Genomic DNA, 26,160 nt, shown 5'->3' with positions numbered 1-26,160 from the left:
GATTTCTGTCACATTCTCCTCACAGTATCACTTCTCCCATCTGATCTTCAACTATGTCCACTTCACTTTCTATCATGCTGCCTTCAAGTTTATCTCCCTTGTATAGATCCTCTATATACTCCTTACACCTTTCACTTCTTTGCTTAGGACTGGTTTTCCATCTGGCACTTGATACTCATACAGCTGCTCCTCTTTTCCCCAAATGTCTCTTTAATTTTAATGTAGCGGTATCTATCTTTCCACTAGTGAAATGTGCTTCTAAATCCTTGCAGTTGTCCCCTAGCCATTCTTGCTTAGCCATTTTGCTCTTCCTGTCACTCTCATTTTTTAGATGTTTGTATTCGCTTTTGCCCATTTCATTTGCTGCATTTTTATATTTTCTCCTTTCATCAGTTAAATTCAATATCCCTTGTGTTATCCAAGGATTTTTACTCTGCCTTGTCTTTTTAACCATTTGACCCTCTGCTGCCTTCACTATTTCATCTCAAAGCTATCCATTTCTACTGTATTCCTTTCCTATGTTTCAGTCAACTGTTGCTTAACACTCCCTCTCAAACTCTCAGCAACCTCTGGTTCTTTCAACTTATCCGGGCCCATCTCCTTAATTTTCAACCTTTTTCCAATTTCTTCAGCTTTAATCTATGGTTCATAACCAATAAATTGTGGTCAGAGTCCACATATGCCCCTGGAAAAGTCTTACAATGGAAAATCTAGTTCCAAATCTCTGTCGTGCCTTTATATAATCAATCTGAAATCTTCCAGTGTCTCCGGTCTCTTCTGTGCATACAACCTTCTTTTATGATTGCTGAACCAAGTGTTAGTGATGATTAAATTGTGCTCTGTGCAAAATTCTACCAAGCAGCTTCCTCTTCCATTCTTTTGTCCAAGTCCGTATTAACCAACAATTTTTCCAACTATCAAATTCCAGTGACCGATCGCAATCAAATTTTACCTCATTTAACTATCTGAATAACTTCTTTTACCACCTCATACATTTCTTCAATCTCTTCATCATCTTTGGAGCTAGTTGGCATATAAACTTATATTACTGTAGTAGGCATGGCTTCATGTCTATCTTGGCTATGATAATGCATTCACTATGCTGTTTGTAGTAGCTTACCCATGTTCCTATTTTCTTATTCCTTATTAAACCCACTCCTACATTACCTGTGCTTGATTTTGTATTTATAGCCCTGTAGTCACCTGAAAAGAAATCCTGTTCCTTCTGCCACCGAACTTCACTAATTCACATTATATCTAACTTCAACCTATCCATTTCCCTTTTAAAATTTTATAACCTACCTGTCCAATTAAGGAATCTAACATTCCATGCTCCGATCTGTAGAATGCCAGTTTCGTTTCTCCTGATGACAAGGACCTCCTGGGTAATCCCCGCCCAGAAACAGAGCTGTTTTACAGAAGAGGAAGCCATCATCATTTAACCGTACAGTAGACACACATGCCCTTGGGAAGAATTACAGCTGCAGTTTCCCTTGCTTTCAGCCATTCACAGGACAAGCACAGCAAGGTCATTTTGGTTGATGTTACAAGATCAGATCAGTCAACTATCCGGACTGGTGCCCCTGAAACTACTGAAAAGGCTGCTGCCCCTCTTCAGGAACCACACATATGTCTGGCCTCTCAACAGATACTCTTCCACTGTCATTGCATGGCTATCTGTATCACTAAGGCACACAAGCCACCCCACCGACGGCAAGGTCCATGGCTCACGAGGGGGAACCAATGGTAACCATACATAGTAACTATGTGTGCCCAACACTCCCAAAACTGAAGTTTACGTCATAGACATAACTGAAAGTAAAGAAAAGCCTATATGTTTTAGGCACAACAAGAAGTAAAGGAAAGCCTGTAAAGGAAGAGATGACACTACATACAATAATAAATGCTGTCCATCAAAAGCTGTAATTGTGCCACATCTAAAGTTAGAAGCACTCTTAGGGCTGCACTGCTATGTGACCATAAAGCATTTCTTGATTTCAATGCAAATAGAGTATGGTGGAAATGTACACTATACGGTATCTTTTGAGAATAATTCAGACACCTGTATATAGGAATAGCAAAGGATGGCACATATTCATCTGGTGGCTAAAGCTAATGTTGTTGTAGTGGTGGTGGTAATAGTAATAGTAGTAGTAGTAGTAGTAGTAGTAGTAGTAGAGATCAGATTATGGTTATGGAAGAATCAGTACAATTCACAAAGTCTCAGGAATTACAAAACATACTATCCACATATAAAAAGTATATTCAGATAAACAAAGGGTAATTAGCAAGTATGTGTGTATATTTAAGATACTGGATGAGAAGCTTTTCTTTTACAAACTATATCCTATACCAATGAGTTTTTAATGTGGCAGTTCAAGAAGATACAATGTATTACTGACAAAGGTTCTATTGAATGCAGCTTAAATGTATACGATAATCCTTTGTTGGTGGTGGAAATACACGCAGGAGGTGTTCAATTGGTGAGTGTGAGTGAGTACAGAAGAATTGTTGTTCAAGCCTGAGGAAGCCACTTCTGTTTTAGTTCTAAGGACTTAACACAGGTTACAGGCAGGTACACTTCCACAAAGAATATAGAGCATACACAGCCTTTTTAATTTGAAGAAAAATCTGATCAATTTTATGTAGCCCTAGTATTTTTTGGCTTTAATATATTTGTGGTGGTTTTTATCCACGCTCCAGACAACTCCTTAAATGGTGACCTAGTACAAGAAATAATTACAGAAGTAGCCAAACTGCTACTCATTTCCAAGACCAGGGAGGGCACTGCGCATTGTTTAATATAACTGAACTGAAAACTGATTGCGGAAGAAAGGAAGAACAACAAAACTAGCAAAGTCTCATTTTGGCAGGGATGAGCTGAAATCTCTAGGACATATGGTGTGATTAAGGGCATACAACTTGACCCAGAAAAGATTCAAGCTATAAAAGGCTGCCTAGAAGAGAAGCAAGGTAAGCCACGGAAGAGAACGGTTCATAAAAATGCTGAAATCACCACGAGAAGGGAGATGAAGAGTTATCAACTATCATTAAGAGTATATCGACACGTCAGACAAAACATATGTAATACTCTAATGCACGAGTAAGTTCGAAGCATTATGGAATGTTTCCTGGTTGTAAACTAAGGGTCAATATATGAATATTTCTGGAATAATGCTTTCAGTCATTTAGTAGCACAATGGATCTGAGAAAGCTTTATAGCTGCCAGCATAGAAGCTGAGGAAGAGAGAGAGCCCACGTATGAAGAAGAGGCACAGTTTACCTGCACCTTCAAACAAGGAGCAGCAGTACATTATTTAAAACCAATGGTGATGGTACTTTTAATTCAATCATACATACATTTCAGACAAGGTAACGCCTTACTGTGTGGGAGAGTGAAGCAGCTCAGATGTGATAACGGTACTCCCATCTCTATTTTCAATCTTTGTTGAGGCGGCAAATTAATCAGTTAGTTAGATTCATGTTCCATGGATCATTTGCACAATAAACAGCAATAACATGGAACAAGTCACGTTATATTCACATCACAAATTAATTAATAAATATGTCAATCTGTTGATCCTTACAAGTTTCTTTTTAACATAAAGATGTGAGTTAGAAATTCCTACCCACCACCTTTTACACATTAAAATAATAGTAATTATTCTACAAAATGGGAGGGGTTATCAAAGAGAAACTTTTTCAGTTTGTTTTCAAATTTCATTTTGCTGTCTGTCAGATATGCTATATCAATGGGTAAGTGATCAAAAATTTTGGCTGCAGCATTTTTGAGCTGAAGGACAACCTTAAGGGGCTCCAGAAAGCCCTATCATTCCAATGTTAAAATAGCACTCATTAATTACACGTTTTCTCAGAAATTATTTGAGCTAGGAGTCCAAATTTTTACAGGTTATTTACTGGAGTATTGGATACAACTTAACAAGGGGTTTTTTAAAAATACGAATTTAGTTGGTAGAGATTAATTTTTTTGTTGTAATGAAAATCCACTACTTTTTGTGCCTTTTTTGTTTACAAATTCAACAACATGCTGGTTTTTGGAGAAAGGCTGTGTTAAGTTACGCAGAAGGGACTGTAACATTTCCTGAAAATTTGAAGCAAGTTGGTTTGGTAGATCCTGACAATACATGTAATTTGTATGAAAAAATAAAACATTTGGGAATAGAACGACAAAGTTTGATTTATGTTTTTAATACATTCCAGGTCCATAGGATGGATTATCTTCATCTTCTGCAAGCTCCTCTTCCAGCTTTCTCTTTGTCCTCCTCCTGTTTAGTCTGGCTTGTATTTATAGGCTTTTACAGCCCTGCCAGCAGCCCTAAGGCATTCCCCGTCTAAAGCAAGCATCATTCATACCATGTGGAAGCCTATCTTCATTCCCATATTTCGAAAGACTTGGCACCTTGCAATGTTGCCATCATAAAAAGCAACAACATCATCATACACACCAAAGTTAAGTGTTCGTATTCCAACAAACACAGTCTTGGGGATTCCTGACCATATAACACTATTTACACTTTCGTTGGTGTTTTGAGTTTTTCCATGAATACACTTTTTCAACAGTTCAGGTGCTGCTAAGTCTCAGAAAATAGGTTTTATCACTTCCATTACTGCATCAGGCAGACTATATTTATGAGTGTACACTTCACCAGCTGGCAATCTCTTGTTGAGCTTACACCAACTGCTTTCTCCTTTGGAACACAAGTAATGATGGAGACTTTCATTGTTTGAAAAAAAAAAAAAAAAAAAAAAAAAAAGAGAGAGAGAGAGAGAGAGAGAGCCCAAATACACTTCTTCATTTCATCTAAGCTGTGTGTGTTTTGGCTAATAGCCATTCCATAATAGGTCTATATTTTGTCACTTACACTGTCAATTAACCTTCCCTTCCCATACAACCTTTATCATCACTGAGTTTTGGCTTTTTGTACGAAGCTTTTAGTCACCGAAATCTTGGTCCCATTTGTTTCTGTATGTGGCCAGTACACTCAAATTTCCACATTACAACATCACCACCATAGGGCACCAGTCCTTCAATATGTTTGAAACTTTTAGAATCACTGTCACAAAGGTAATTCACATATCGCACTTTATCACATGCAACAGAATGCTGAAATATACTAGCAACACCCGACTCTTCCATTCCACCACTATTGTCACCTTCATTAGCTGTACAATTATTTTCATGTATACCTCATTTTTTTGTGGACACTGTAATTTTTAGATATTACTGCTACATCTAAAACTTATACATACTGGAGGCAGATACTTCACCACAAAGAGATTTGCGTTCCCATTTATGCCAGGCACCATCGAATGCTGCAATCAAGTCTCTATTACAACTGTTTTCTATTACTGTCCCTTCCACAGCTTCCTTCATAGATTATATTTCAGACACTATAAATCTATTATAATTCGGGATTTGGAAGATTCACCATGTCACAGAAAACTGTACCTGCAGTAGTACCCTCACTAATTGTATGCAAGGTGTATCATCATCATCATCATCATCATCATCATCAGTTCCAGTTTCCTGGGTAATGCTAATGAGCATCTTCCACTTTGTCCTGTCCAGATACACCTGTTCATGGAGATCATCATCCACTGCCCATCCTCTGGTCACTAGATCGGCCTTGATCAAGTCTATCCATCGGGTTCGAGGTCTTCCTTGAGATCTTTTCCCGTCCACCTGTCTTTCCAAATTTATTTTGGCTGTTTTAGTTATAAAAAACAAATCTAACGTGTTCATAGATTTCGCTATCATTTTCTTCATTTGGAATTACAGCAACACTGTTTCAAAAGATGGTCATGTATGAACACTTACCATACTGTAGATCCATTTCACTGGCAAGTCCTACGTGATTTTTTATGGAGTGTTCCAGACCTACTTCACTACACTGAATACATCTTGCACAGTTTGCAAAAATTCCAATTCGCCCACACTTTTCATTAACTGAACCAAGCTTCTTCTGCTAAGTACTTTCTTTCTCATTTTTAATGCAATGGGCAGCAATGTTAGGCTCACAAACCTGGTTATCGTATTTATTGTTTACAGTAATAATACCTATCTTTGGCTTTCCAACATTTCTTTTTTCCTTAAAAATCTTCAGAGCATTTCTAGGCACTTTTACGTTTACCCATGATTATCTTTCGATAAAACACAATCTTCAACGAACAGAATTCATTGCGAATATTTTCAGGATTAAAAAGAGTAAATAAACACGCAACATGTGACAATCGAGCAAGCAATATATATATCAAACTATCACGGGTTAGCCACAACACTTATTTTGAAACACTTTTTTTGTCTCTCATCACTAAAATGTACATGATGAGCATGTAGATTCAAAAGTACAACATTTGACAGCAGTTTAACAGCACCACAGTGGATCACGTCCATGCAGAACATATTTTAAAAATATTGTCGTCTTCTGAACTGAATAAATTATATATCAATTGAAAGGGGAAAGTCTGTAGATTTTTAAAATGCAAAAAAGTAAAAATTGAACATTTCATGATTTTGAACCTTTCCTGAGCCCCTTAATGTGGAGTAAATAATGTATCTTCCCTTCTGGTATTGTAATAATGTACATCATTGTCCCTTTTGAATAGCAGAGTATTATTTACAACAAATTTCATCAGGAGATAAATGTACTGTGAAGCAGTAATCATCCATGCCCAATTCCTAACACATAATACCTACAAGATCATAATAGGCAAGCACCTCATGTCCCTCTTACATCATGTTTATGAACATTGAAGCCTTTCATTCTCAGAGATGAGATTCCCACAGAACAATATTCCACTATCCCCCCCCCCCCGATTTGCAATGATTCTAAGTGCAAAAGTGGCTGAACTAGGTTGTTTTAGGAGTTTCTAGTTTAACAATCATGTAAATTCCTGTGTGGAGCGACATGTAAAATAAGGGAAAGGAATTCACTCACCTACAGTGGATCAATGAATGGAACACAGAAACATGTAACAGAAAACAGCAATCACACCAGATTTCAAGCAATTGCTCTTTTTCTAGCCGAAGTACACACTTTCACATACACAACCACACAAAAACCCAGATGTTCCCTCCTGTAATCACAGCAAGATTTAGTATTGAAAGCCTACATCTCTCCTAAGCTGCTGCCATTGCCTCACCGTACTTTTTCCCTTCTCTCCATACCACTCCCACTACTCCTCATACACTGCCTTCTCCCACCACTCTCTCTCTCTCTCTCTCTCTCTCTCTCTCTCTCTCTCTCTCTCTCCCCCCCCCCCTCTATCCACTACTGTCCCCTTTCTCTTTCCTCCCACTCACCACTCCCCTCCCCTCCCTCTTCCTACATCTCTTTTTGCTATTTTTCTCCTGTTGTGTGGCCACACAGTTATTTCTCCAAAGATTTGGTTCTTTCCCACTTCCACCTCACTGTGTCCTTCCCTACTCCCTCTCAACTCCATTGGCTCAGCCAACTACCTTTTCCAGTTTAAATTCTAATCAATATGGATGCCTAAAAATTTTGAAGTTTCCACCCTATTTATTACTTCCCCACTACGTGTTACACTTATCACAGTAGCACCTAGAATTGAATATGTTGTATCTTTTTAAAATTGAGTGAGAGAGCACTCACAGAAAACCAGTCAATGATACTTTTAAGAACACTGTTTACTATTTATTGTACGTATGCTTGGACTGATTACAATACTTGCGTCATGTGCAAAAAGAACTAAATCTGCTTGTGGTATATTATACAGAAGATTGTTTACACATATGACAAATAAAAGCAGAGCTAAGATTGTGCCTTGGGGAACTCCATATACGATTTCTCTCCAGTCATAAGAATCTCCCTGATTATATTGGTTGAGCTACTAAGCAAAACTTAGTACATTCTTTTCGCTAGATATGACATTATCCTTTGGTTGACTATACCATCAATCCCACAAAACCTCAGCTTATCTCTAGGAGAATATCATGAACCACGCATTCAAATGTCTTAGACAGGTTGCAAAAAATATCAACTAGCACTTTATTATTTAATGCTTGCAAAATTTGGCGAACGAATGAGTAAAAGGCATTCGCAATAGAGCACCTCTTCTGGAATCCAAAGTGTGATCTACTGAGGGTATTATTGTTGCTCAGGTGGGATTGTAGAAAACATCAACTTCTCCAAAATTTTGGAAAATTATGTGAGGTGTGAAACAGGTCAGTAGTCATTGACATCTTTCCTGTCACCTTTATTATAGAGCAGTTTAACAATGGCATATTTTAATCTCTCTGCAAAAATACCTTGAGTTAGTGATTCGTTACATTGGGCTTGTTATGTGGCAACAAATCCTTAGTAATCTGTCAGAAACATTATCAAATCCCAATGAGCTTTTATTTTTGAGAGAATATATAATTTTCTTGATTTCATAATCAGAAGTTGGCGATACATTCATATGACTGAATTTTATGAAAGTTTCTTTTTCAACACACTGCTCTTTTCCTCTTGAACTATTTGCCCTATACCTTCCTTCATATTTAAGGCACGGTTATTAAACACATTTGCTACCTGTGACTCATTGTTTATAGTCCTCTCATTTACTTCAATTGTGATGTTATCCAATTATGAGACGTTGTCCTGTGTCTCATTTCACTACATTCCGTATAGCCTAAGTCTGTTGTCAGGATTACTGGTTTCTGACATATCTGTAGGTTTGCTCTGGTTCTAGCTCTGTCGTTGCCAATAATTGCTCTATGTCTGATAGTTCTCATTATCACTACATGTAAACCTTGCTTTGTGATTCCTTCAGTTACTCCTAATTTTGGGCATAATCCACCAGACAACAGTTTCTCCACTTTGCATTAACATTTCTTTATGAATAACTAAAACCACAATGTAAATTAAGAAATAATGTATAACATTACAGAGAAATCACTGACATGCCTACTGATGGAAATTACATACATAGATCACATATCAAATATAAAAAATACTCAGGAGGGGGAAGAGGACTGATTTAAGTCTTACTGACACTATCTATCAACAAAACTCTGCAAGCCACATGACTTCATAATCGCGTAACATAGTTACTTATAGGTGATAAAGAAATGTTTATTTTATTCTTAAATATTCTCCTAGTTACTACAAAATAATTTTAAATGCTCTTTGAAGACTCTTTCAGTCTGAACATGCCAACAGCTAAATGGCAAATATCAATAACCAATTCAGTTTGGCACTTATATAAAACTGAAAATGGGTAACTGAACTTATTGGAACATTAGAGGATATCTGTGATGTACAGGAGGAAAAATGACAGTAACAAGGTTTTAGTTCAATACCTTATTGGAATTAAGGTAATTTACATGGTACAAATTTGTCATTACATCAGCTGAACATGATTGGTTTGAAGGTAGAGGGGAGACAAAACAGTTGTTTTGTTGAATGGAATATCCCAGCATTCATACACTGGATGCGATTTTGGGAAATGAGAGAAATTGTAAGGCTGGAAGACCAGTCACTGCAGTACTGTGGTGATTATTAACTACACTACACCACACCACTTCCAGTAGGACTATTCATACCACCAAACTAGCCCCCATGGTGCTGTACCTTTTTCTTTTCTTTTCTTTTCCTTCCAAACACTATCCCACATTTGCAAATGATTTTGCTATACCTTCTGAAAATGCGACATCTGCAGCAACGGAAATTTGAAAATGCACTGAAATGTCTGAAACCAGATACTCGCCAAAATAGAGAAGGTTAAAAATGTTAAATATTTTGAGGGCAAAATCCCATAATCTGATTTGGAAAAAGCTACTATAGAAGAAAGGATACATAAAATCGAAGGGCATAATATGCTATAACTAAAGAAACACTTTTACAAAACAGCCATCAAAAATACAAAAATAATGCATTACAATACAGTACTGAAGCCAGAATACCTAACATCAAACCATAATTTAGACAACTGGAAATACTGGAAAGTTGAAACACTAGGAAAATGTTTGGATCACAAAAAATTATGGAAGGTGGGAAAGTAACAAATTTATTCAAACACAGAAAGCATATCAGAAGTAATAAAAAATGAAAAGAGGTATTTTTGGACTTTTGTTTCGAATAGAAAATAACAGATTACCGTAACCAAAAAGATCTTCCATTATTTGTGGGATACAACATCAACAAGAAGTTGGAGTAAAGGAGATTACACACACACACACACACACACACACACACACACATTCTGTAACTTACCAAACGAAAGCGTCGGTACATTGATAGAGACGGGAGCGGAAAGACTTGCCTTAGGGGGAAAAAGGGACAGGTATACACTCGCGCACACACACACACACACATATTCATCCGCACAAATACAGACACAAGCGGATGGATATATATATATATATATATATATATATATATATATATATGTGTGTGTGTGTGGGGGGGGGGGGGGGGGCGGGAGGGGCGCTTGCAAGAGAGAGTATACCTGTCCCTTTTTCCCCTTAAGGTAAGTCTTTCCGCTCCTGGGATTGGAATGATTCTTTACCCTCTCCCTTAAAACCCACATCCTTTCGTCTTTCCCTCTCCTTCCCTCTTTCCTGATGATGCAACCATGGGTTGTGAAAGCTTGAAATTTGTGTGTGTGTGTGTGTGTGTGTGTGTGTGTGTGTGTGTGTGTGTGTGTGTGGGGGGGCGCGCGCGCGCGTTTGTTATTGTCTCTATCAACGTACCAAGGCTTTCGTTTGGTAAGTTACAGAATCTTTGTCTTTAGATATATTCTTCCCATGTGGAATGTTTCCCTCTATATATAGCCGAAGAAACAAGTGACATAGATGTGTTTGAGGAAAAGTATTGGATGTGGAAGGATTCCAATCACAGCCACACATTGGGATCGAACACTTCCCTTGACCTACATAGCTCAACAGCAGCTCCCGATCCCATAATTAGGATCAAACACTTCCCTTGACCTGAAACATCATAGTGAATGGATGAAAGAGTAGTGGAAGAAAAGGAAAGAACAACAAACAAGGAATTGAAATTGGCAGATTTTTCCTTCTTCTTCTTGGATGGGCTAACCCATCCAAGAAGAAGAAGAAGAAGAAGAAGAACAAACTAGTACCTCAAACTGAGGCATTACAATGAATGTTTAACAGTTTGCTTCAAAATTTCACCATTCAAAGGTAGACATAATTTATATATAGGCCCTAAGTTCTCTCACACACAATAAATAATCAGAAAAACTTAACAAAAATCACGGCTAATAGGCTACATATTTTGAAACCAACACACAAATTTCTTGTAATAGGGAAAAACACTTCATTAATACTCACTTAATCAATTCATGTGGACCCAATGATTGCTGTGTCATCATTCAGAGGTGTGGTACACTGACAGAGAAATTAAAACCATTTAGGCCCTGGTATGTCCTGCAACACATTAACAGTACATCTCACAACAGATAAATTACCATAAAAAATATGACAAAATATTCATTTAAAATGTTAATATCTCTATTTATGGTGCTGCTGAGTGAGTATATTAGGACATGCACAGGAAAGATTTCAATGCATTGTTCCTTAATTTTTTTAAAATTATTACTGACTCCCTCTTACTCTGATAAGTGTTACCTGCAACAAGTGATTGTGGGTGTGTGTGTAAGAGAAAGACTGAACAAACAGTTAAGTAGAAAACACTTCATGTATGGCGTAAAAAACACACTTCATGTAAAAGGTCAGCACATTGTCATATTTCCTGCGAGAGTGTAGTATAGTAAAAATGTAAAACAGGGTATTTCCACATCAATGCCAGATGACTCAATTAGGCTACGACCCACGGAACACGCAGACAACTAATATAACGATTACATTGATTTTATGGCGAAAGTGTCAAAAACTCTAGTCTTTACCCTGTTTACGGAGGTACAAACAACCGTTACATCAAAACGGTAAATTAGTTTGTTACAGAATAAAAAACAAACCTATAACAAAGAGGTCAGTTGTTAAAAACTCAATATCTTAAACGAAATAATAATAAGATGACATTATATCCGTTAAATCAATGGCATAAAGTGTTGAGCTTCCATACTACAAAAAAAGCATTACATTAATTTTTCACAGCAGCCATTCCTCATACATGATGTAAACGAGAAACTTCTGTCGCTGCACCAGTAGTAAACAAATGTATACACCAGTATTTCCCTACCAACGCATCGTTGACGAATCCAACAGTCCCGTTTGAAGATTGGAAACACTTGAGTTGACACGTTCTGCACAATATTATTTGGCAGCGATTTGCTCGAAACATCAACACAGTACTTCAAATGTACTACTTTGTTAAGAAAGCAAACTCGAACAAGAAGCTACATCATACGCTAAGTTAACAGATCATTTGATAAATACACCACGGAATCACTACACACCTACCAACAACAAACACCTTCGATTGACAGCCTGACAGGTTTCATAAATACACCACGGAAGCACTACACACCTACCAACAACAAACACCTTCGACTGACAGTCTGTCAGGCATCCGGATCTTGACAGGGCGCTTGAGTTCCCTGATTGGTTGTTGCTTTGATGGAACCCGTCTCCAAGAACTGAACCCACCAACTAGACAATGGTCTATACATGAGCCAAACTTGAACACCGCCAGTTGTGCACTCAGAGGCTTCGAAGTGTATTTTCCTTACTTGTACACAGAATCAGATGTACAAAATAAATAAAAAATTAACCCTAGATCTGTGGTAGAAAAGTGCTGCCATCTCCCGGCCGTTCGAACGATATGGGCGCTGGCGCAGGTGGTGCAGTTTGGCGGATTAAGTATTTGCAGCCGGATACGATCAGGTGAAACATTGAATACGGTGCCATCATGGCTCAGTTGTTACTATACTGTTATAGGAGCTTCTTCCATCACTGGACACGCCGGCAAAGGAAATAAACCCATCTAAAATCAGGTGGAAAAAAATCTCAGTGGAAGGGAAAGCTGCAGGCCAAAATCTGCAAAGCGGAAAACAACAATAAGAAAACAAAGCGATGAAGAAATTAAGGACGTAGAGTAGAAATTATAGCAGGCAAGGAAGATCCTATAAGAAGACAACAGTGACGTAACAGACTTAGGCCGGTATTACACTATCAAATTTCTTTGTCCAATATCTTTGTCCAAAATCTTTGTCAAAGATATTTGATAGTGTAATAGGGACTTTGTCAAATGTCGTCCAATATTTGATCAAATCTAGGGCGTCGCTGTATATTTGATCAAAGAAACCGCTTGTCTTCTGTTCACTGCAATGTGACATGTTTCCACATGGAGTGCTAGCATCGCTGCAGCGTTCTGTTGTCTGTAGTGTTTTTATAACCATTGCCGGTAAATACAATTGGTGTGTACCGACAACTACAAAATTAATAGAGATGTCTGAAGCTAATGAGGCGCTTTACAGCGTGAGGTACCCTGAATACAAAAATAGATTAAGAAGATTGGAGACCTAACCTAACCTAACCCAACCTAACATAACCCTCTCCTGTAGCAAGGAATCGAAGTGTTACAGTGAGCCTGTCTTCTGCAGATGTAGCAGTTCTTAAGTGAATATTGTGCTTTGTGATATGAGGATACACTTCATTGAGCACATACAGAAACGTATGCTCATCCATTCTTAAGTAATTGGCGTACGACTTGACATCTTCCACTGTAAGCTCACGTAATAAGTTTTGTTGAATGCTTTTATCGTGTCGTCGTAAAACCCACGGCTTCACCCAGATTAGATTAGTTTTTCGTTCCATAGATCCGTGCAGAGGAGATCCTCGTGGATGTGGAACATGTCGATTTTTTTAACACGTTCACTGCCATCGGCGCACCAGCGCGTCCGGCCGATACTAGTGCATATGCCGTCGACGCGCCTGCGCGGCGAGACACTCAGCTGTTTCTCAGCGCCACAGTTTAGTCGGGCACAGCCATTCGGTGTGGTTCATTGCGCAGGCACTCTAAGAACGTATTGTTTTCAATTTTTGCGGGTGCGGTTCGTGTGTTTTCCCTACAGTTTTTCTCTGTTGTGGGACTGAAAATGGAAGACAATCGTGACACGGCGGGCCCTTCAGAACCTAAGAAACGTAAAACACAGGACACAAGAAACGTACAAAAACTAACGGATGCGGAATTATTACGAATATTAGAAGAAAGCGATTCGGAAACGGAACTGGCCAGTGAGGAGGACGGCGTGGAATCCAGTGAAGAGTCTGACGGAGCCGAGTTTGTTTTAGATGAGACTGTAGAAATGGCTGTGAATCCTAGCGACAGGGAAATGGCAGAAGGAGTGGTAACAAGAGATAACGCAGCTGATACAACTGTTGCGTGGGAAAGAGAGCCAGTTGGAATGATAAATTGCCCATTTATAAAAAATGAGGGACTGCTTATTCAACCGACGGAAAACACTCCCTTAGATTATTTTCGTCTTTTGCTGACGGACGAATTTCTATTGACAGTTGTAGAAGAAACAAATCGAAACGCGATTGAATTATTCCTTTCTGCGGGAACCAAAGGACAATCACGAATAAACTGTTGGAAAGATGTGACTGTTGGCGAATTGTTAGTGTTCTTGGGAGTTTTCCTGCACATGGGAAATGTAAAGATGAGGAATTTGCAGGACTATTGGAAAAAGGACGCTTTATTCAACGTGAAAGGAATTGCCGATAGTATTTCACGAAATCGTTTTCTGCTAATACTACGTGCATTACACTTTTCTGAAAATCCAAAACAGGGCAAACCAACACCATCCGACAGGTTGTATAAAATACGTCCCGTTATCAATTTTTTCAATGAAAGGATGTGCCAAGTTTACTACCCTGGACGGGAACTGTCTCTGGACGAATCAATGATCCTTTGGCGTGGACGATTACTTTTCCGCCAATACATCAAAAACAAAAAGCACAAATATGGCATAAAGCTATATATTTTGACAACTCCCACTGGAATGGTCCTAAAATTCGCGGTATACACTGGCATGCTGGACGATTTAGGAGGAAGAGGCCATGCGCAAAAAATTGTTCTTCATTTACTAGATGAAAAGTTGAATGCTGGTCACCATGTGTACATGGACAATTACTATAACAGCTTCGCATTGGCAAAGCTGCTCCTGGATAAGAAGACCCACTGCACGGGAACTCTGAGGGCGAATAGGAAGGATACACCCAAGGAAATACAGGAAGCAAAACTACGAAAAGGTGAAGCCGTTGCCAGATTTGCGGAAGGAGTTATGATAGGTAAGTGGCGTGATAAGAGGGAGGTTTGCTACATTTCTAATGCATTTACAAATGAAATGGTTGAGGTTGAAACCAAAAGAAAGGAGAAGAAATCTAAGCCCTTGGCCATTGTAAACTACAATAAATTTATGGCGGGAGTTGATCGGCACGATCAGATGTTATCATATTACCTCTCGGAACGCAAAACCATACGCTGGTACAAGAAACTTTTTATCCACGTTGTGGAAATGATACTGACAAACGCACATGCCCTACACAATAAATATTGTGGCACAAAAATGCCCCTCCAAGAATTTAGACTCAGTATTATAAGAGCACTATTGCCACGAAAGCAGGTAGAACGGCCAGTCAGAAATCCCCAACATGTTGTGGTAAAACGAGAATCAAATGGAAAATCAAAAACACCGCGAAAAAAGTGCAGATCATGCGCCAGCCGTGGACAACGAACAGACACGATTTACGAGTGCCTAGATTGCCCAAATAAAGCAGGATATTGTTTGAATTGTTGTGTTATTCACCACCTCTAAAGGCAGATAGCACTTTCGTTGCTCATTTATTTTTCGACAGTTATGTGTCGGTACTATTCGTAAACTTTGTATTTATTTTATTTGTTTGAGAGTGTAATGGATAAAGCTCTAGATTGTATTTTTCTTAGATTTGACATACATTTTATTTCAGAAGTTTCTTCGAGATCTTGTGTTTGTATTTGAATGTTTCTACTATATTTTTTGTCCAATAAATATGTCGTTTGTCAGTAGGATGTTTCGTTTCATTTATGAATATAAAATGAAATTGTAGTAACCTAAACTGTCACACTAACCAGGAACAATACACTAGACGCATTGGCGCGTCCACGGCCACCCGCTACAGAATATGGCCTGATATGCCACTGACGCCTTAGTGCGCCCCAAAACAACTTTGATTCACGAGAGTAAATTTGATTGTGTACTTATAAAATAAATACATGTTATATTACTTTTAGCAATATATTTTCAGATTCTATTAAGAAAAATATTGGTTACGTGGCAAAGCAAGGCCAATTACAGTGGCAGTGAACGTGTTAAGCTGAAATAACAATACTAATAGTATGAATAAATACAATACATCATTTGTTTCTATTAAAAATTTCGCCAATGGAGTAGAAGGAGTTGGCCAGTAGTAAGTCTTTCAGGCTCCTTTTAAACTGATCTTTATTTCTAACTAAATTATTTGTTTCCTGGCAAATTATTGAAGATGAGTGTTCCTGAGTAGTGGACACCCCTTTTTGAACTAAAATAAGTGCTTTTAAGTCCTTGTGCAGATCATTTTTGTTCCTGGTATTGTATGTATGAACTGAGTTGTTTGTTGGAAAAAGAGATATATTATTTACGACAAATTTCATTAAGAAGTAAATATACTGAGAGGCAGTAGTTAGTATACCCAGTTCATTGAAGAGGTTTCTGCAGGAGGTCTGTGAATTTACTCCACAAATAATACGTATTACACGCTTTTGGACCTTGAAAACTTTTGTTTGACTTCAAGATTTACCCCAAGATATTATCCCATATGACATTATGGAGTGAAAGTATGCAAGCTTTTTCATTTTTATGTTGCCTATGTCTGCTAACACTCGAATTGCAAATACAGATTTGTTAAGGCCTTTCTGCAGTTCTGTGGTGTGCTCCTCCCAACTGAATTTATTATCAAGTTGTAATCCCAGGACTTTTAAGACTGTCAACCTCGTATGTATGGTTCCATTTCCCCCTCTCCCTCCTCCCACTTCTTTTCCGCATGTGCACACAATGCAATTGGAGTACGTAGAACTGCTGCGGTTAATAACAAGTTGTTGTCAGCCATCTTGAACTTCGACGAAAAATTTGATGACAGTGTAATACCCCTTCTAGCGCTACGTCAAAGATCTTTGTCAAATATATTGGACGGAATATTGGATCACATCTTTGATCAAATCTTTGACAAAGAAATTTGGTGTAATACCGGCCTAAGGCACATTAGAAAAATAGACGTTGATAGGGATATTCATGAGCAGGGGGAACAAGTAACGGAAATTGGCCGCTCACACGCCACTGACAAGGTTGGGGTACATTCAGTTCACAAGACTACGTAGACATTTAGTCCGTAATCCCACTCTTAATGGAAATATAGGTCTTAGATCTCATGGAAAGAGACAGACCTGACCTTATTGAGGGTGTTCACATCAAAACTGGAATCAGTGACCAAGAAGCGACTGTGGCAACAATAATTAGCAAATCACAAAGGACATCTAAAACAAGCAGAAAGATATATATGTTCAGTAAACTAGATAAAAAATCAGTAGGGTCGTATTTCAACGAAGAACTTGAAACTTCCAGCAAAGGCAGGAGCTTATACAGAAACTATGGACAAGTTTAAAAGAATAATTGACTACACACTGGACAGACATGTACCCAGTAGAACAGTTCATAATGGGAAGAACTCTCCGTGATATACAGTCACTGTAAAGAAACTTCTAAAGAACAGAGGTTATTGTGTAATACGTGTAAAACAAAGTAGGGGACTATACATAGAGAGATATTGAATGAAGGGAATTGGGCTGTCAACAGAGTAATGTGTGAAGCCCTTAGTGACTATCATAACAGAATACTGTCAAATGATCTTCCCCACAAAACCCAAAGAAATTCTGGTAATATGTAAGAGCTGTTACTGGCACCAAAGTCAGTGTCCAGTCCCTAGCGACTGAGACAGTAACTGAAACTGAGGGTAGCAAAGCAAAAGTTGGAATACTTGACTCTATTTTCAAATATTCCTTTACAAAGGAAAATTCGGAAAATTGTCCCAGTGTAATCCTTGTACCACAGAAAAGGTGAGAGAAGTAAGTATTAATGTCTCTGGTACTGAGAAACAGCTGAAAACGTTAAATCTGAACAAGGCTCCAGGGTCCGACAGAATCTCTGTCAGATTAGCCTCTCTTCTAACTACAGTCTATTGTACATTCCTCTAACAAAAAACCGTGTCCTGTTCTTGGAAAAAAGTACAAGTCACACCTGTCTACAAGACTGGTAGTAGAAGTGATCCACAAAGCTACTGTCCATTATTTTTTATATTGATTTGTTGTAGAATCTTAGAACATATTCTGAACCCAAACATGATGAAGTATTTCGAATAGAATGGTCTCCTCAGTACCAACCACCCTGGATTCTGAAAACGTCGATCCTGTGAAACCCAACTCGCACTTTTCTCAAATGTCATTCTGAAAGCCTTGGATCAAGGCAGGCAGGTGGATTCAGTGTTCGTTGACATCTGAAAAGCATTTTACTCTCTATCACACCTATGATTATTATTATCAAAAGTGCAATCATATGGAGTATCAAGGGAAATTTGTGACTGGAGTGAGGACTTTTTGATAGGATGGACGCAGCATGTTATCTAGGGTGGAGAGTCATCGTCAGATGAAGAAGTACCTTCAGATGTGCCTGAGTGAAGTGTGTTGGCACCCTTGCTGTTCACGCTGCATATTAATGATCTTGGGCACAATATTAATAGTAATGCCAGGCTTTTTGCAGATGATGCAGTTGTCTACAATGAAGTACTGTTTGAAAGAAGCTGCATAAATATTCAATCAGATCTTGATAAGATTTCAAAGTAGCGTATAGATTGACAACTTTCTTTAAATGTTCAAAAATGTAAAACTGTGTACTTCACAAAACGAAAAAACATAGCATCCTCTGACTATAATATAAATGATTCACTGTTGAAATCAGCCAACTGATATAAATACCTTGGTGTAGCACTTTGTAGGGATGTGAAGTGGAATGATCACATAGGCTCAGTCATTGCTAAAGCAGCTGGTAGACTTTGGTTTATTGGTAGAATACTGGGGAAGTCCAATCAGTCTACAAAGGAGATTGCTTCCACACATATAATGAATATATATTGTGAATGGCAGCATGAATGGTCACAAATTTATTAGATCTGTGAGAAAGTGTCACAGAGATACTGAAGGAACTTAACTGGCAGACTCTGAAGAAAATCGTCAATAAAAACGCTTATGCTACTGGAGAAACAAACAGCAGTTGTTTTGGGAATATCATACAGATTCGACCTCCCAAGTTTCTCCTGTGTAATCAAAGGGATTGAGAAAGCCAACAGGCAGTATCATAAAATCTGCCAAGCCTTCCAAAACACATTCTTTCTTGACACACGGGACATGGACCAAGAATTTTATACCAGACATGGTTTGCACCTTAATGGGAAGGGAAAAGGTTTAATTGGTAAAAAAACTGTAGAAATCTTGAAGAATGCTCATGGCATATCTAGCTCAGTGGCCATTCCTTTACCCATGCCAATCAAAATAGTTTCACAAAGCGCAAATCATAATCATACAAAGTGCAGTGAAGTGTCCCAAACCACAGGAACAACAGCAGTATCAACAGTGCCATCTGGACCAGAACCAGCAGATAAAATATCCACACCAATAGAAGAAGAGGACACAGCTGCAAGTGAAATGTGTAGTGAGTCAGGCAGGCAAAAAATAGTGCCTCCATCCCACTTGAAAGATTTTTTAACATCAGGCATGAGAAAGAGGAAACCAACACGTTAAGTAGAACCAAATGTTTAACTGTACATTTACACTCTGGTATAAATAAGAAACCAGAAAACAGAGTAGATATCTTACAAAGAATGCTAATTTTGCGACTTTAGACAGAAATATCAGCACTTATTGAATGCACTTGAACATAAATGGATTAGATACAACCAATCATAACAATAGAGTGAATAACACTGATGAACTGCAGCTTTTACTCTCAGAATGCAAAAGTATCAAAATTACTTGTTTAAATGAATATCGGCTTACAAAAGACTGTGTCACAATTTCAAATAAGCGAAACAATTTCAGTGTAGCCTCAAGTTTCTGTAGAAAAAATATACCCATGGAGGCTCATGCATACTTCTAAATAACTCTTCAGAATACAAAGTGAAAGATGATTTCAATTTTCTAAATGAAGAACGTGTATTTTAAAGCTGCTCAGCTGAAATAGGAAGACAAAATATTGTCATTATATCAATATACAGAATTCCAGGTGTAGCAGTAACAAAATTATTTTTACCAAAGTTAATGGGTCTTTTACAGAAAGTCAATAATGACATAAAGACAAGGCTTTTAATAGCCGCTGATTTCAATAAAAATTTATCAAATGAGACCAGTGACTCGATACAGTTTATGTACCTAATCCAAAAATTTGGGTTCAACCCAAACTTCACGGAATTCACAATATTCTGCAATATGATAATTCGTAATATGATGCAAGGAAGCTATGTGTAGATTTAGGACTTTCAGACCATTCTGTTTTGTTTATTGAAATGACTAATACAAATGAGCAAAGTACTAGAAAAACTTACCGCAAAAGACATTTTACTGTACTGTTCTGCACTAAATTAGAAGAGGTGGAGTGGCAAGTCCAAGATGAGATTCCAATCTCTGTACATTCGAATATATTTTCTGAACATTTTTAACACATATTTAATGAAATATTTCCACTTAGAGTGTGCCAGACAAAGATGTCTAATAAATAAATTGGATCACTGCTGGAATAAAAATAACGAGTGGAAAAAAAGACAACTGCACAAGGAACTGAAATACGTGAACATCCTGTTTCCATTAGCTATGTTAAACAGTATAAAAGCATATTTAAAAGGGTAGTGAAAGCAACAAAAGAAATGGTTATTAATAAATACATCTTGGCTCATGGAAACAAATCAAAGGCAGTATGGTCCATCGCAAAATCAGAGCTAGGGATTAGAAATGACAGCAAAGATATTTCCAAAATTACGGTGGGGAGTAAAATTGTAACAAACCTGACTCAGATGTCAGAGTTATTCAACACTTTTTTATACATGTATCTAAATCAGATGTAAATGTACATGCTTATGGAGAAAAAGTACATTTATGACCGAAGGCAGAAGAATACATTAACAAACTTGAGAAAGTTTCAGTTAAAGATGAAGAGAAATATAATTACAGCTGAAAAACAAAAATTCTGCAGGGTGGGATGGCATACCAACCAAAGTAGTTAAAGCTGCTGCCAGGATAACAGCTCACCCTCTTTGCTCAATAATTAATAAATCACTTGAAGAAAGCCACTTTACAGATGACCTAAAGTATGCAGAGGTAAAACCTTTGTTTAAGAAAGGCTCAAGAGAAGGTATGAGGAACTACTGCCCAATCTCTTTTCTCCCGTTTTTTTTCAAAAATATTTGAAAAAGTGGTGGTAACACAAATGAAAAAAATTATAGAGAAATCAAACGTAATTTCAGATTTGCTGCACTGTCTAACGAACTGCTTTCCATTTGGGAAGTCATGCCAGTTCCTGGCATGAATCCGCCTGGCAGATTAGTGTCGAGGTACGGTGTGCTGGCCAGTCTGTGGATGGTTTTTAAGGTGGTTTCCCACCTGACTCGGTGAATGCGGGCTGGTTCCCCTTATTCCGCCTCAGTTACACTATGTTGGCGATTGCTGTGCAAACACTTTCTCCATGTACGCGTACACCATAGTTATTCTACCACACAAACATTGGGATTACGCTAGTCTGGTGTGAGACATTCCCAGGGGGGTCCACTGGGAGCTGAACCGCACTATAACCCTGGGTTCAGTGTGGGGTGGTGGTGGGGTGAGTGGACTGCTGTAGCCTGTTGTGGGGTTGTGAACCACTGAGGGCTATAGCGGGATGAAGCCTCTCTGTCGTTTCTAGGTCCTAGTTCAATACAATACAATACAACAATTTCAGATAACAAATATGGCTTTCAAAATGGCGAGAGTGCAATAGAGGCTATAAATGGGTTAATGAAAAAAAAATCAGTTTCGCCTTAAACAAGTCGAAAAAAGTTGCAGGATTATTCTGTGACCTCACGAAAGCATTTGTGTAAACCATCACTTGCTCCTGTATAAAATGGAAAGATATGGAATTGTGGATTGTGCTTTAGAGTGGTTTAGATCACATCTCAGGAACAGAAAACAAGGGATAGTTATATCATCAACTAAAGGAAATTCCTTTTTCTGAATGGATGATGATTTCACAATGCGTTCTTCAAGGCTCAATTCTGGGTCCAGTTTTGTTTTTACTTTATGTAAATGATCTACCCCGAACATAAATTCATACTCAGTTTTATTTGGTGATGATACTTCTGCCCTTTTTGAAAGCAATGACCTGGAACAAATTCCTTCAACTGCCACAAAACTATTGGACAGTTTGGAAAACTGGTTCCAATTAAATGGGCTATAATTGAATAGGGAAAACATATTTGCTGCAGTTTAAAACTATAAACTCTAAGGTAAAAGAGTTCAGCAGTAATTTTAGAGACCAAGAACTGAAAGAAGTGGACTGTATTAAATTTCTAGGCATGAATTTGGACCAAAATCTATCCTGGTCTTCACACATAAAGTATTCAGCAAGTAAATTAAACAGCCTGACATTTGCAATGAAGGTTCTGTCACATTCAACTAGCATGGAGACAAGAAAATAGTTTACCACAGCTACTTTGAATCAGTTATAAGGTATCATATTATTTTTTTGGGGAGGCACAAGTAAAATGACTAGAATCTTAAAATTACAAAAATCAGTTGTTGGAAATATGTCTAACACAAAACCAAAAGTATCCTGTCGCTGAATGTTAAAGAAATTTAAAAATATCAGGTGCTCCATATTTGTACATTTATGAACTAATTATTTTTGTATACAGTAACCCCAAATTATTCATAGACAGTAATTTGAAACATCAATATGGTACCAGAAACAAGGAGAACTTCATGCTTCCCACTCATAGATTAAAGCTGTTTGCACAAAACCCAGAATACAGGGGCATGAAAATTTACAACACTCTAAAAAAGAAACAAATCCTCAGCATGGAGGTGGGGCAACTAAAGGAAAAAACCTCGACAATTGTTAGTACAGGAATGCTAATATTCCTTAGAAGAATTTCTTAATGATATTTTACAATCTGAGCAAGAAAGCAAGTGGCTGAAATGTTTTGCAAATTAAGATTAGGAGTTTCATGTCTAACAAATGACTGTAAGAATTAATCTCTCTTTTTACAGTAAAACTGTTGTTAGGCTGCAGTCTCTGTAAATTATGAATTAATAATTATTGTTCCTGTAATACTCATGCAGTATTGATGAGTCCTCTGTACATTAAATCTTGTGATTTATATGTGTATGTTATGGGACAATAAAAAAATCTGATTCTGATTTAATCCCAAAAATGTCTATTAACAATGTTTCAAGAACCAACTCTAAATGATGACTTTAGGAATTCACTACAACCTCCTATTTATCGCTCACACAGGGGTCATGTGGAGAAGATTAGAATAACTACAGTATGCACAGGGGCATTCAGACAATCATTCTTCCCGTGTTCCATACGTGAATGGAATGGGAAGAAACCATTACAAGCGGTACAAATGGATGTATCCTCTGCCATCAACTTCACAGTGGTTTGCAGAGTGTAAATGTAGTTATAGTTGTAATAACTGGTACAATGGGACATAGCCTCAGCCATGGACTTCATGGTGGTTTGCAGAGTATAGATGTAGATGTAGACTTCCTGCAAACGTGATGTCACTTTGACATCACACACTGTATTGAAGATGAAAAGAAAGATCTATCAACTATTGTGATTTTCGGTTCACAACGCATTAGGCGTTCAAAACAATAACATTCACCTCAACCAGAGAGAACTGGAGGTTACACTCATTCTTTAGTGCAGGGTACGCTAACCTCGAAGTTACATTGTTTTTAAACATATAAATTTTTGTATTCAAGTGGACTGCGCTGTGGATAAGGGAGAAGTTTAAATGTTGGCAAGAATTAACTCCGAAAGTAACAGAAAAAGTTGTACTAACTAGTTTTTCTTTTTTTTTTTTTAATAAGCTGAATCCAGCCAGCATTGAATCCAGCAACATATCTATTCAACTGTTTACATCACATCTCAACAAAATAAGTCTATTTTAGAAACTCTGAAAACTAGTTCAGGAGTTGTATGGCAATTAGAAAGGGTGGGTAGCTATTCTAGAAGACGAATCATAGCAGCAGCTCATTTATTGTACATACGATGTTCTCTTGAAAACGCATCAGAACTGGAAAAATTTGTTGTAACAAAATGACGAAAAATGTAATATTGGTGGTTAGAGATGCAATTTAATTGAAGTTATTTACTTGGAAAAGAAGTGTCCTAAAAGAACTAGTTCGTAAATCGTGTTTTATACTTTATAGGTGGCTGAGACTAAGTTATCTTTCAATGTTTTACAACAGTGTCAATCTTTTCTGTGGTTTTTATTCTGAGTGTTATTTGTTTTTCTAGATGATCAAGTATTTTGAAATATATATATATATATATATATATATATATATATATATACACAAATGAGAGAGAGAGAGAGAGCAATTATACACATATAAACATCGAATATCACAAAACATACCTCTACCAAATTAATAAAGAAGTCTGAGAACCTTCTGGAAAGCGAATGGGGAAAAAAATCGGAGCTGCCAGAGCACGAACCAGATACGTAGTATAACACACTTTGGCACTCTAAGCCTGTAACTACAGCACGATGAACCGACAAAATCAGATCATTTGTACTGAAACTTACAGCTCATGAAGACTTTGACTGCTGATATGTCATTATTTCACATTTAATTATGATAATTCGTAGTAAGAGCGACGTGTTTTAATAAATCTTCAGTGTGCCATTGCTTTGAAATGCCATATTTTCGAAAACCCGCAAGTTACAATACGACACTACTGAACCCCCCTCCCCCCCCCCCCCTTCCCCCGACGTCTCGCATCGACCGCTGAGGAAAGTCTATAGCAGCACTTTCTGAAGTCCTCGATAACTGTGGGTGACATCAAAATGGCGTCTCGTTTGCAGAAACGGGCACAACAAGACGGATAGGCCCTGCAATGAGCCTGTGACATCACGGTAGTCGGCTTGTTTGCCTCATTTAGAGAATGCTTGGCATTGTGTAGGGCCCACGGGAAATCTGCTTGTAATTGAAAAGGTAGCCACTAAAGTTCTTACATGCTGTGACATACGCATCACGGTCTGTCTTTCTTGTTGGCCTCATGCAAGAATCAGGAAGTCTTGTAAGGCTGAAGGTGGTGAGATGGTCTGAAAACAGTCAACAGAAAACTTTCTATTTATCCAGGGAAACCTATCGAACAACTGCTTTCAATATCAACTGAATTATATTATGCCCTATGTGACTTGTAGAGACATCTAGGGCTAGCAGACATGGGGACGCTCTATTACCAAGCAAACAGTCTCGCTACAGTGATCTTTCGTGAGTCCAGGGCGCCTATTTCTCCTGCTCACACTTCAGATTAAATTCAGTTTTTGTTCTATAGACCCAAAAAATGATATGATTCTCATGGGTGTAGAACATGACAGAAGGTATGACATAAAAAACATAAAACATTTCAATGTAATAGTTACTACCTGATCATTTGTCAGGAGATTGTAAAAATAGGTGAATACCAAACAGTAAGCTGGAACAGCTAATATTTGCAGAATTAATATGCTGTCAGAGTGAAACATTGTTATGCACTGTTAATAAATTTATCATACACAAAATACCTAATCTTGACTGTTGTGACCAAATGCCGTTAAAACCGAAATCTAACAGACATTTTTACTTAAGCTGGCTTAACAGTCTCTGTTGAGATATTCATCTACAGAGTAAAAGGAGTTACCTATCAAAAACTATTTCAAATTCTGTTTAAACCATGTTTTAGCCGAAACCAAATTTTTAATGGTTCCTGGCAAGTTATTGAAAATGTGTTTTCCTGAATATTGGACTCCTTTATGGACCAAGGTAAGTGATTTTAGGTCTTTATGTGGACTGTTCTTATTCGCAGAATTGATAATATACGAGGGCAGTTCAATAAGTA

The 26,160-nt window shown here is 37.8% G+C and overlaps 2 protein-coding genes across 8 annotated transcripts in view; one reads left to right on the top strand and one right to left on the bottom strand.

The window, feature by feature from the left end:
• Window positions 1-13,106, bottom strand: part of LOC124795403 (cellular tumor antigen p53-like) — a 145,763-nt gene extending 132,657 nt beyond the window's left edge. Inside the window, exons 1-2 of one of the 7 annotated variants that reach the window (XM_047259423.1) lie at window positions 12,721-13,106; window positions 11,318-11,413 (exon numbers count right to left, since the gene is read on the bottom strand). In XM_047259423.1, coding sequence (XP_047115379.1) covers window positions 11,318-11,358 — 41 coding nt within the window. In that variant the 5' untranslated portion in view covers window positions 11,359-11,413; window positions 12,721-13,106. The other 6 variants (XM_047259420.1, XM_047259418.1, XM_047259421.1 and 3 more) reach the window with 6 other exon arrangements.
• A 940-nt stretch (window positions 13,107-14,046) lies between these two features.
• LOC124795682 (piggyBac transposable element-derived protein 4-like) lies at window positions 14,047-15,768 on the top strand. The gene has a single exon (XM_047259763.1). It carries the CDS (start codon window positions 14,047-14,049, stop codon window positions 15,766-15,768), a length of 1,722 nt encoding a protein of 573 aa, XP_047115719.1.
• The last annotated feature ends 10,392 nt before the right edge of the window (window positions 15,769-26,160 follow it).

This window comes from Schistocerca piceifrons, chromosome 4 (genome assembly GCF_021461385.2).
Source record: "Schistocerca piceifrons isolate TAMUIC-IGC-003096 chromosome 4, iqSchPice1.1, whole genome shotgun sequence".
NCBI classification, from domain to species: domain Eukaryota; kingdom Metazoa; phylum Arthropoda; class Insecta; order Orthoptera; family Acrididae; genus Schistocerca; species Schistocerca piceifrons.
This window is presented reverse-complemented; position numbering and strand designations above follow the sequence as displayed.